Source organism: Homalodisca vitripennis, chromosome 7, assembly GCF_021130785.1.
Source record: "Homalodisca vitripennis isolate AUS2020 chromosome 7, UT_GWSS_2.1, whole genome shotgun sequence".
Lineage (NCBI taxonomy): Eukaryota > Metazoa > Arthropoda > Insecta > Hemiptera > Cicadellidae > Homalodisca > Homalodisca vitripennis.
In genome coordinates, this window is record NC_060213.1 from 83,034,577 (window position 1) to 83,048,462 (window position 13,886).

At 30.2% G+C, this 13,886-nt stretch overlaps 1 protein-coding gene across 1 annotated transcript in view; it reads left to right on the top strand.

Annotated features, from left to right (window-relative positions):
- The window catches only part of LOC124366010 (protein groucho-like), a 133,673-nt gene that overhangs the window by 90,553 nt on the left and 29,234 nt on the right, over positions 1–13,886 (top strand). Inside the window, 1 exon segment of the mRNA XM_046822201.1 lies at positions 333–425. Coding sequence (XP_046678157.1) covers positions 333–425 — 93 coding nt within the window.

The window sequence follows — 13,886 nt, forward strand, 5'->3', positions numbered from 1 at the left end:
TTCCTTTGTGTAATAAAACATGAATAAAAAATTTAAGTTAGCTTCTAGTCCTGAGTGACACTTGGATTAACAGCATGGAGATTTCAACCTGAATTATAGAGGACAGTATCTCTACATGAATTAAGTAGTGCGTGCAATTATTTAATTACTTTCATGACTTTTTGACCAATTGTATATATTGGTATTGAAACATACAGACTTGATATTCTATCACGGTATCGATACAGGCAATAAGAAAATCCTCAGATTGAAAAGGTTAAATGATATGAATCTTTTGGTTTTCATGCATTTTTAACAATATACTGAAGTTGTTTTTTGTGTTTTGCAAACAGAGAAGCTCTGTCTCCCCTGGGGAAAAGTATCGCCCTCGATCGCCCGCAGAAGGGGAGGTCAAGCGACGGAAACACGAAAAACTACAACCTCATGTGAGTAGAACATCTTCTGTTGTCTGTAGTTCAACCTCATGACTATAATACTCTTATTGCATTTGTTTTTGTTGCTTGTTGCTTAGAATTATATTAACCCTTTTAACCCCGGCCATTAAATCAAGTGATGTGCCAGAAATCCCAAGCCATTTTCAGACAAAATGTAAGGGTTTTGTAAAAAATTCATAACTCAGTTATTTTTTAAGATATTTAGGTAATTCTTTTTTTTGTTTTACTTCTTTATACATGTAGCTTACAGAAATATACAAATAAAATTATTATTTTGAAAGTAATTTTTTTTAAATGCATATACATATATAAAAAATAAATAAAAATGACAAAATTTCAAGTTTGATCATGGAAACCATATAGATAAAAAAATATTTGACACAAAAATACCCGTTTAATTTATGATGATATATTTAATCCTTAATAAAAGGAAACAAACATTATAGGCCTACCTTATTTACAAATTGAGTAACATCAATTTTTGTAAAGCCGTGTAAATTTTTCTTTTTGCCATTTCTGGGCAAGGCAATGAAACAAGACCTTTGAAATTCACAGTACTTAAAATAAACATAAAACCAAAGTTATTTCTGACAAAATAACTAAAACTGTTCATAATCTAAATTTTTAAAAAGTTTTAAAACAATATTTACATCACTACAAAATGTAAATTTTCAAGATATCCATCACTCAAATCGTCGTCACTAATCACATCCACACCATTTGCAACTAGGTTACTAATTATTGTATTTTCACTTACGGGAGACTTTGAACGATGTCTTTTACTCATTTTGAAATAAAACAAATAATAAACTAAACTTTAACTGCCGTACTTTATACTGCTTTAACCTAAAACTGTGAAGAAAACGGAATATTCACAACCACGTGATATACAGCTGTCTGCAACAAGCGTGAGCAGTCAGTCGAGACGAACTGCAATTGCTCAGTCACAGACTGACAAAATACGAAGTCAAACCATTACAAACTAATATATTTTCGATGCAAAATATCTTTGTGCACAAGTCTGTGAAATTTCAAAGCATTTGGTGAAATAGGTGGCCAGTAAAGTAATAAAAAGTGCACGTCCGCACTATACGGACGTCGGGAGTTGACGCCATTTTTACGACGTCCGTATAGTACGGACGTCGGGGTTAAAAGGGTTAAAAGAGACAAACATGGCTTTTGCCCAGACATAGGCCTACACGTGATTTTATATGTGTGTATATATATATATATATTTATTTATTAAAGTTTCGTATTTAGGATGGTTTCAGGTTCAAAAATAATATCATTTGACAAAAGAATAATCAGAGAAATAATTAAAGTATGTTCTCATTTGAGTTATTGTATGCCTGTTTTTAATAGTTATATAACTGATATTTATAGCTTGATTTATATCTTCAGTTTTTAGGGTACATGAGTTTTGTACATATTTTGTATTGCTTAAATAAATCTTGGTATTCTTTAGTTCATCTCAATTATTTACATATGTATATTTTGTTCAGCTTCAATTGTTAAAGTAAAAAAAAAACATTCTGTAAAAGAAAAGAAAATGTTATAAATATTTTGATCTAATGTCTAAAGCAAGACAAGTATATTATTTTTATCAGTGTTTATCTTCAACTTGTGTATATTTTGGAATTTATATAAATGTTCTACTTTATGCTATGTTGTAATTCACTACAACATATAAGTACATTCTAACAAAACTATTATAGGTAGTTCGTAACTGTAAATTACACAATTATATCAAGATATTGGTCCTTGAATTGTCACATAAACAATGATTTTTTTTATGGCTTAATTTAAAAACTGTACTCAGCAAATGAATATAGTACCGATAATTACATTTTTGTGCTATCAGCAAATTCACGTGGAGTTGCTTGAAAATTCATATAAGTATCGTTCAAGTTGCATATAATTTTATTTCAATGAGATGAAAACAATGTTATGACAACAAATTTAATTTGACAACTGAACAAAATGATGGCAACCATTTGAAGTATTTGGACATTATAACTAAATAGTAATGTATTTTTTTTACATAAGGCTTATTACAGGGCATACTCAAAAGTTAATTTAGAATGAAAGGGGCTAAAAATAGTGTTAACCAAATAAAATTTTCTGTAAAAACATTTTTTTTCATAGCCCCTTCCTAAAAAGTGTATTAACTTATTTTTGTTTTTGGTAGACCAGCATTTCTAATACATATTGTTTAGATTTTACTGCATCATTTTATGAGTTCACTCTGATAAACCTCTTGTGTAAAATTATATGGGCTATTTAATTGCCAAAAAAATCTTTAAATTGCCACCATTAGTTCTGGGTTAATCATTTATATTTTTCTTATCATTATTCTCGGCTCGCCAATAGCTTTGAAATGATATACAACCTACCTGCCTACAATTGATTACATTTAATGTGCATTTAATTACATTTCTCATAAACTCCTTATGAGGCATACTCGTAAAACTATATGAAAAAAATAATGTTAAGATATTATACACAGAGTAGTGTGTTTAAGAGCAGAGTTTCATTTTTTTATTCAAACCGTTTAAAAATTATCAATTCTGCAATTATCATTCATTCTGGTCCATTGGTTCTACAATGTATATATTGTATATTTTGGTTGATATTTCTGTAGTTTTACACAAAAGTTTAAATTCACTGAATCATTTTATCACATATAAATTACCATCACTCGGTTTGTTAAAATTTTGTTACCGTGCCTTTTCGAAAGTGTAAATATACTAACAACAAAATAACTTTTAAGTTCACTGTGTTTTTAGACGAACATAAATATTTCGATTGACAACGGTTTGTTTTAACATGTTTATTTATTTATGAACACAAAGAAGAATATTTCATGCTGTAACATTATTTTGGAAGTGTCGCTTTTCCTGCACAAGAACGTAAATCAGCCCGAGTCGTCTGTTTGGCGGAAGGCTGTGCTATATTTCAGTGTCGGGAATCACTCATAAAACAAACAACGAACAAAGAATAATCACATTTACGGTAGAGGACTGAAATGTTTCGCACTGTTCGGTGTGGGGCAGAAGGGGGAGGGGAGCTCACATTTCCTCGTGGTAAACGAAACAAACACGGCGCTGAACAAAGATCATCAATATCGTCATATTCACAATTTCCACGCTGTCGAAATGGAATCAGACCATTTCCTGCAGGGAATGAGTGTGAGTCTGCAAACTGACGGAAACGTGCGCACAGTCCTCCGTAACGATTTGGCGAACAAGTACAAGTTGTTAAGATATCATGCAGGTGTTCACAATGTACTGTATTACTTTAATTCCTCGGGTTTTCATAGAAGGTCTTTTGTGTAAAATTAAGTGCTTGTTATTAATTTATTTATTGAATGAGATTATATATTGAATTTTAAACAAATAATGATATGTTTGCAAGAAAGTGTAATTGTTGATTACAATTAACAATCTTATTATGTTACAAATTACTTCAAATTGAAAAAATATAGTTTATTTAATTAATATTGTCCTATGAATTTAAACGCTTAGTTTAATTTAACTTGAGTTATGTTTTATATGAATTTAAAAAATAAAGAATGTATAGTATTGTATTTAAAAGTTATAATAGACTTTCAGAAATCATAAACAAGTTTCTTTTAATTGTTTTCTAAGAATCAACAAATGTTTTTTAAAATGCCAAGAAACATTTGTCGCATGCTTAATATTGAATCATTGTAATACAGCGCAATGTAACAATATCCATTGTAACCTAAGTTAGCATTTGCATGTTTGGCTCAATATAAACAACAGTTAAAGGGAATGATCTTTGTGCCTGTGATTAATATTAAATCATTGTAATACAGCGCAACATAACACTATTCATTGTAACCAAAGTTGGCATTTGCACATTTGGCTCAATATAAACAACAGTTAGAAGGAAAGATCTTTGTGCCTGTGATTAATATTAAATCATTGTAATACACCGCAACGTAACACTATTCATTGTAACCAAAGTTGGCATTTGCACATTTAGCTCAATATAAATAACAGTTAACATGAAAGATCTTTGTGCCTGTGATTAATATTAAATCATTGTAATACAGCGCAACATAACACTATTCATTGTAACAAAAGTTGGCATTTGCACGTTTGGCTCAGTATAAACAACAGTTAAAGGGAATGATCTTTGTGCCTGTGATTAATATTAAATCATTGTAATACAGCGCAACATAACACTATTCATTGTAACCAAAGTTGGCATTTGCACGTTTGGCTCAGTATAAACAACAGTTAAAGGGAATGATCTTTGTGCCTGTGATTAATATTAAATCATTGTAATACAGCGCAACATAACACTATTCATTGTAACCAAAGTTGGCATTTGCACATTTGGCTCAATATAAACAACAGTTAGAGGGAAAGATCTTTGTGCCTGTGATTAATATTTGTGGTTTCCATTAATGTTTTTGCAACAATGAATGTACAATCCATCAAAATTTTAGCCCCATTAATAATTCTGCTTCAATAATGATCGGGATTACTCCAGTCGTGACAGCTATTTGAATTATTCCAAAGCACTTTGAGAGTGTAAATTTTACATGTTAGTTGTAGCAATATTTATTACTACAGTTTAACACATATTTCTGAACAGGATGAGTAGATGAAACAATACTATTAACTGATATAGATGTATAATTAATGTATAATTAAAATTTAATGAAGCTTTAAACAATATTAGACACAGGTTAATTAAACAAACACCAAATACTCGATGTGTTTCATTAAGATGTGAATTTAAAGATTAGTTAAAAAACATTGTACTTCTAAATAAATATTTTTTTACAAGAAATAATCACTCAGAAAGTAAAATTTACTTAAATAATATCATTGTTTTTTTACTGTATATAATTTTAACGTTTAGAAGTTTTTTATATGTTGATGCCATTACATTTATCTGTAATGAATAAAATATTTTACATAAAATAAATTTGAAGGTTGTGTATTGAAATTAATGACTTATTACTGAGGATACATTTTTATAAAAGGCTTTCTTTACGTTTTGTTTTTTATTGTGTTTTGATTCTTTAATTTTAAAAAATCTTGCTGTTTGTCATTTTAGTTTTAACATTGTAAAAGTTTTCTATCAATCTGTGTTAGGATTCTTTACAGTTGTATGAAATATTCCTATTTTTAAAACTATTAACTGTTATATATAAATTGTGAGGAAATGCTTGGCAGAATTTGTTGTTAATGCAGACAATGTTAGTGTCAGTTAGACATTAAAGACACTTTGAATGAGGTTTGGACTCTGTGGTCATGTTCAGTGAGGCTGTGTAGGAATTTTCAGTAAGTGCTATCATGAGGATATCTGCAATACAAAAATCTACCTCAAATGAGTATGATTTCAAATTGTCATTGACATGTGGAGAATCAAAAACTAAAATAATTTTCTTCGTTAATAATTTATATCCAAAAAAATCAATTTTATATTTGCTTTAACCCTCCCAGTGCCAGACCAAAAATTAAGTCATTTCTAATAAGGTTAGAGATTTTCCACACATTACTACTAAAGGATGCCAGGCATATTTCAGCTGTTTTGCAGTGTTTTACTAAAAAAATTCTTTAAATTAAGAATATAGTGATATTTTTGTACCTTTTAGAAGACAAAAAAATCTTCAAAACTGTAAAATAAATCTAATTTTATATTTAGTATACTTTTAAAAACTAAAAACATATATTTACTTACAGTAAGTATTTTATTCCATTTTTACGTGAGAAATAACACTTAAAAAAAAAATATTTCACTATAACACTGATAAGAGAAAATAAAACTGAACACAAACACTGTCAAACAGATGATTAATCTTACAATATTGTTGTAAATATTTTTTCTTGTAATTTGGTTCATTCTGGTTTTGTATATAAGAACAAATTTGTGTTACGTTAAAAAAATTATCGTGATAGATTATTTTTGCGAATATCCATATATGTCATCTGTATTTCTCAGTAGTTTTATAAATTTCCGTATATACAGTTGTGGGCACAAAAAGGGTTAAAAATCTTTCACATAGGAAAAGAAAACTCAGGTATGAATCAATTTTATTTTTTACTAAGCCAAACGTCACAGGAACAGCAATTCTACAGGGTATTAACGTGGCGGATGATTTTGGCAGTGATTTCACGTCAGCAATGAATATAACAACTCAATTAGTGTTTATTGAGGGGTAGGGGGGGTGGTTGACTGAGGGGGAGGCTGGTAGGGTCTGTGGTGTCTGTAAGATGGGGTGAACTCCCCCCACCCACCTCTCCCACATGTGAGGGTGAACACTGTCCACACCAATGTCGATGTAGCCGTAGCCTGTAGCCGGCATCTTGCTACTTGGCGCTTGCTCACAAACATGTCCTCTTGTGCAGGGAATACATATTTGCGATTAACACTGTTTGTTCTAATGTCAACAGTTATAATGGGTGTTGAGAGGAATGAGAAGGTTATGTTCCGTGAAAACTATGTTTATCATCACTATTTATGCCTATAACATAATATGTTACTTGGCATTAATATGTTTTGGACGTTGATATTGCTTCAAAGTGGCATCAAATCCATTTCAAATCTGTAAAGCCATGTCTTAATTGAAACCCATACCACCTTTATAATATACTATTAAGTATTTTGTATTGTCAAGCCTAGCCAGTGACAAGTACATTATTTGGGTACCTAATCAATTATCACTAACCTTACAAAGAACTTTCTGCACTTCATATCTCAGAATTTGAAAGGCGTGAGAAACTCTAGGTTAGTTTAGAGGAAGTTTTATATCATTATTGCCAATAAAAGATATCAGCTGCTATAAAATGAAAAAAATAACTGGTTGCTAATGTTACAACTAACTTTCTGCACTACATTTCTGAGCATTTGGTTGATATAGGACACCCTTGGTTAGTTTTAGAGAAATATATCCTTGTTGGCATTATCATAAGTCAATAAGGGAATCAGTTGCTTGAAATGAACCAGGTTTTTGTCCTACATGGAAGTAAAGTCATTATTTGTAAACAGTGATGATATCTTTTTATATGTATCAGTTGAATTTAAATATCAAACTTCTCTACTCCATTTTGAAAAAAACACATCAACAATTTTGTTTAACTTTATAAAAAAATTAGCTCTGTGAAATACTTTTTTTATTGAACATTAAATTCAGTATTTATGCAAAACTTATTTAAGTATGGGTGATGACCTTTTTTTACTTAGTATATCAATTGTGATGTATGTGCTAATGCAGTGAAGGAGTGAAAATTAAGAGTAAGTTTCGGAGTAGGATTAATAATAATATTAATGATTTCATTTCTTTATTTCTTAACTTCTTAGAATGAGAATCACGTAGTTATAATTGCTTGAGCCCTGTGAATAACAAGAAATAAAGATGTTTGTAAAACGATTTAAACTTGATTTTATGTGATCTTATTTTTACTTTACTTGATGAAGTATGTATTAAATGGTATTAAATGTTGTATAGTACCAACAATTATTAAATAATTTCATGTTCTAAATTTTTTTGAGAGAGAGATATCAGGTGTAAGTCCCCATACAGATATTTTAATACCAATATCTTTGTATAAATTGTAAGCTTATAAATGAATATTTATTTGAAGGAATGATTTTTAGTCATTAGCATTAATATATCTCCTGAAGATTATTATTTTTTTTAAATGTATTGTAATTGTCACTATTTACAAAGCATGATTCAACACATTTATTACAATCGATGATATTTAATTGGATTGTTGCAGTATTTAAATCATTATTCGTCATTTAAATCAACAAATAACTATCCCAAATTATATGGCATATATAATACCTCAGTTTCATACTTAGTGGATGTTCCAGAGCCCAGTATCTTAACAATACCTTAGTTGTGCAACATATAAAAGAAACTTTGGAAATAACATAGGGTGTACTTAATACTTCTTTTTTAGTTTCTATAATGTAAACATTAAAGCATGCCAATGAGAAAAATGAATCTATTATAGAAGTAGCAAGCAAAATTGAATTGTAGAATATTATGAACAAAATACAACATTTTTATTTTTAGCTGTTATTATTTTATAAGTTGTGTAAAGCCATGGCAAATACTGGGGAGCAACAAAAAAAATCTGGAACTTGAAAACAAATGAGTGAGACTAACAGAGATGCACAAGGTAGGGCTTAAATATAAGAGAGGATTAGATAAACTGCTGAGCTTCTATTATTGCCAGACAGGCAGTGTTGATTAAACTGTGGTAAACATCCACAGTGGAGAAAAATGTATAGAACAAAGAGGTGTATACAATGTATCTGTGTGGTTATACATCGCAAACTTAGTCTGATTTCCTCTGTATATTTGTCACTGCAGTAGAAAACTCCTCATTATTTCAGTTTAATTAAGTTTGATTTTTACATTGTTTCTATAATTGCATTTTAGATTCACCAAATGTTATATGAGGATCTGTCCCAAAACCTGTACATCTCTATAAATGTATAAAATTTATTGTTTGTTACAAAAATCGAAGAATAATCAGTAGTATTTATATGAGTTTCTGGAAGAAACAAAAATTCTTTTGCTTTCGAGAGGTTGAGCAACAATTTAGGCTCCTACCTCACTCCTAAATAATCTGATTTAGATTAAAGGCAAGGGTGGTGTACTAAAACTGTGCTTGGTTTATTGCAACCAAACTGGCAAAATTTTTGTAGTTCAATCCATGAAAAAAAAAAAAAAAATTAATATGTGTTGTAAGCTGTACATAATAAATGTTGTAGGTATATTCTATTACAAATATATTAAAACCTTGTGGCATACACAGGGTGCAGATTGTTCTCATGGTCTCCATGTTTTTGTCCGACTCCGCGTGAACATCGGTCACACTCGTACGTAACAGTTGAAAACAAAAAGTGGTAAAGAGTGAGGGGGTGTAGATCAATATGTCCACTTAAAGGGTGGGTCAGGAAGTGGCACTGTTTCTGTCTCTCTTTTGTGGAAAACTGTACTCGACATAGTCCTTCAAAACATTTCTTAGAATAGCATCTCTGCATAATTGTTGACCCAGGTTATATATTCCAGTTTTACTTTTTTGTTCAGAAATATATAGGGTGTCCTGTCACTCTGTTGACAAAGGTATACCACGTTATTGCTCAGATAAAGACAAACATATTCCACAATATGAATATAGGTCTCCGATGCTTAGTTTCCCATCTGTCTTGTCTGTCTGTCTGTGTTGTTTATAAAAAAATTAATATCTTAAAAAATAATAAATTAAATCATACTAAATTTGGTTAAAATTTTACTAAAAAAAAATATAATTAAGTTTTCTTTAGTATTTTCAAATTACGGCCATTAAAACATTTAAACTTTAAATGTCTTAAATCCTTGCATTTTTTCTCAAGGATTTAACAAGTTTTTAGAGGATTTTTTATCACAAATATAATGACACCCAAATTATTTAAATCTAATAATAAATAACTGATTTAGAGCAGATTTACTGTGACACATGGTCCACATTGAGGTTCTCGGTGAATAGCCAACAATAAAAGAACTAAATAAATGGCAGCTTTCAATGTGAGCCAAGTATTGTCACAGTAAATCTGTTCTAAATTAGTGATTTATTATTCGGTTTAAATAATTGTGGTATCCTTAGATTTGTCATAAAATCCTATAAAAACCATTTTTCTTGCAATTCTTAAGAAAAATGCTATATTTTAAGATATTCAAATTTTAAAGGTTTTAATGGCTGCCATTTTGAAAATACTAAAGACAATTTCATGGCATTGTATTCAGTAACTGGCCTTGTTATCATAAAAATTTGAGCTATATTTAGTAAAATTTAATTTATTACTTCTTAAAATATTAATTTTTTTACTAGAAAAACATATACAGACAGACAGATGGGGAACTAAAGATTGGAGACCTATCATATGTTCATATGGTGAAATAAGTTTGTCTTGACCTAAGGAATAGTGTGATATATCTTTGTCCAGAGAGTTACGTGACACTCTGTAAATTAAAAAAAAAAACATGAATTTTTTATTGTGCAACTCTTTAGGTTATAATTTCAACCTGTACAATATGATATTTTCAACCTGTATAATATGCTCTCTGATGAAATTCTACGTAAGGATAAACATAAGCATTATTGTGACAACTTTGTCTCTTGTAAAGTATTTGTTTTGAGTGTTACAATATAAAAAATGTGTTTAACTAAGACATGCTATTTATTGGCCACATTGAGACGTGCTCACTTTCGTGACATGGCTACAGCTGTGTGGGTTCGCATCAATGAGTGAAGCTCATGCTAGTGTCAGTCAAGAGGTTATGTTTGTAACTAAAACCTTGTAACTAAAACAGCCAAACAATAAAATTTGACCCCTTGCCATCAGAACTCCCTATTAAATTTTTGTCATGGTGGATAGAATCTTTATACTAAGTATATTATAATTAATTGTAGGTGTTATAAACCAAATCTCCTGAGGAATTTTTCCCCAATCATACTATAGTTGCCTTTTCGTTATTTTTTAAAAGGCCCCAAATATTGCTAAAAACTGCAAAGGTGATTTTCTAAGAACATAAATTATGCCTTGAGTTAATTATGGCTTAAATTTTGCTGATATAGTTTGGATGTAAGTCGTTTTTAATAAATGAATGATTTAATTATAATTATAGTGAAATAATAAGATCAATCAATCTGGATGTTAGAATTCAACCCTTAACTATATGTCATTATTGTTTTACAATGATTTCAAACTTGTTTTGTTAGGGTTTTCACCATTCTTCTTCTTTTACTAACACAAAATAAGGTGTGACTTAAAATATTTACTTGTAACTAATATTATAAATGTAGAAGTTTGTATTTCAGTCATAAAACCTACTCATTCAGTCAAGGTCAAATTTTGTTATAACTTAGTTTAAACACTGGAGTTATTTATAGAGACATATTTACATTTTGAAACTTCTATAGGGTCTGACTGGTATTTAAATGACCCTTTTAAATGCATAGAGATGTTTTAAAATGACAAGAGGTTGAATCATTTATATTTAAAATGTTTGAATCAAAAAGGTTTTTTATTTCAACTCATTTTGTAATTGAATAGTTGTGCATATTGTTTAGACAGTTAAAAAATTATTAGGTTTTGGTTGAAAGATAAATTGTGACAAAATATCTAGTGCAAAGCCATAGATAGTATTTAATGATATTATTTTTAAGAATACCTAATAATTAATACGTGACATATAATCAGTTATTAATGTGCTTGCTACTAGTTCAACTTATATAAGGAAGTGAAATTGATCCCAGTAAACAAAAAGTTGTTTGTCTTTGTTCGAGACGAATTTGTTGAACCCGAATGTTGGGAGCAGGTGAGAGCAAACCGAGCTTGTGTGCCAAGTAATACATTCACCTTTGTACAGACAGACAGACAGACAGACGCTATGACAACCCCTCACCTCCCCCTCCCCAAGTGGACATATTGATCACAACCCCTCTCCTGTGCTCTGACAGTTTTTATTCCCGCAGTTGATGGGTTTTCCAGTTTTATTTATGCCCTTTTCTGTTGCACATCCGCAGGCAGGTCATTTGAATGTACAGTAGCTTGTATAGGGTTTCATGTTCACTTGTCGCTGGAATCATCATGTTGAATCACAATAAGTTGTAAGACGTCTAATGAGTTGAGCTGGCTTCTAAGGAAATATTATCAACCAGTGAGTGGATCAAGCACTAAATAGCAGACCTGTAGGGAAATTACCTTGAGTTTTACTTCATAAGTTGTGTAGCATTATGGAAGATGTCTCATTTTAAAGGCATGATTAATATACATCCAAACGCTTTTTTTAAAGCTATGCTTTTTTGAGTATTTTAATTATAAAATAAAAAGTTTGATTTTTTCTTAATACCCAATAAAATAAAAGTGTTAAGATGCATAAATCATGCCTTTAAAATGAGATACTTTCCATAATTCTACTACCAAAATGAGGTCATAAAAGTGTTAAAGTTTGACATTGGCCATATGGGGCTAAAAACAAGATGGCCACCAATACAGTCGACTCTTAAACATGTTCATTTTGTTTTTCTAAGTTACAATGAAATAAAATCCAACGTGTCTCATTTTCCATTGTTAGAATGACCTTTAATAAAAACTGCAATTAACATGTTTTAGGACTGTTTAGTGAAATTTTGATGACGCGTGATTAATGCTTGGAATTGTATTTAGCAATCATTTTGGGTTTTCTGCCCTAATTGTTTATTTGTAATAAGTTTGAGGATTGTATGTGTCATATAACAATGTCCTCCTAAACTTCTTAATGTTATGGATGTGCCCTTCTGAAATTACTGAAAGGTCAATTTAATAAGAGTAATCTCTGATATCACCTCTAATTTACTCCTTTTTATCTTTGAGGTAAGGGATTGCTCTGATAACAAAGATATTTTTCATTTCTTATATCACCAGAAGTCTTACACATTTACCTAGTAAACAATTTACGTTTTGAAAATATATACCACTGTCTAATAGATAATAGAAATTAAATATTTTAACAGTGGGGTCTGACTAGTATAATACAATTCCATTATAAACAAATAATATTTATATTTATGAATGACATTCAAAAGTACATCATCACAAAAGTAAAGGTTTAAAACTTTTAGATAATACATTTGGATTACATGTAGTATTTGAAATACACTAAATAAAACTCTTTCAATAAAATAATTTACAACATAATAATTACTGATACATTTTTAAATACATTTTTTTGTATTTAAATTCCCCACAATCATCCTGTTACGTAAACTTTATGAGCCAATGAAATAATCCTCAGAGTTTCATGTCACCTCAAGTTAAAGACATTTATTTAATTTGGTATGTGTTGTTTCTGGGTTGCTCCCATCAAAGTAACAGTAGTGGCGCTGATGCCGCAGCTACCACATACATCTGCCAAGCCAAATGATTCCCCACTTTAAGAGGTCATATTGATCCGCTCGCCCCCACCATTTTTCCCAACGCAGTTGATGAGTACTACCTGTTATATACGGGTGCTGTCCCGTCTATCTGGTGCAATATATCGTCCTCTCCGCCGGTATTTATTTTATCTTGTCCGTTTTAAATGTACAGCTGTATTGCAGGACGAAACATTGCAAACAAATTTTTATCGAGATTCTCTCTCCCTCTGTTATGATATTGAACGAGCGTGTTTTTATCTCACGAATAAATCATATGAAGGGAAATCTCATGCTGCTACTTTTTGCTCTTTTGTAGTTTTATCACACCTCTGTAAATCATAAAATGATCAATTTAAGTTCTTGTTGTCATACATTTTATGTTTTGATTAATTATAAAAAGTGATTTAATTAATTTTAATACTATTCGATTATGGCAATATTGTGGTTTTAATAGGATGATCAACAATGATGACTGTACATTTTTTTTGTAGTTTTATCACACCTCTGTAAATCA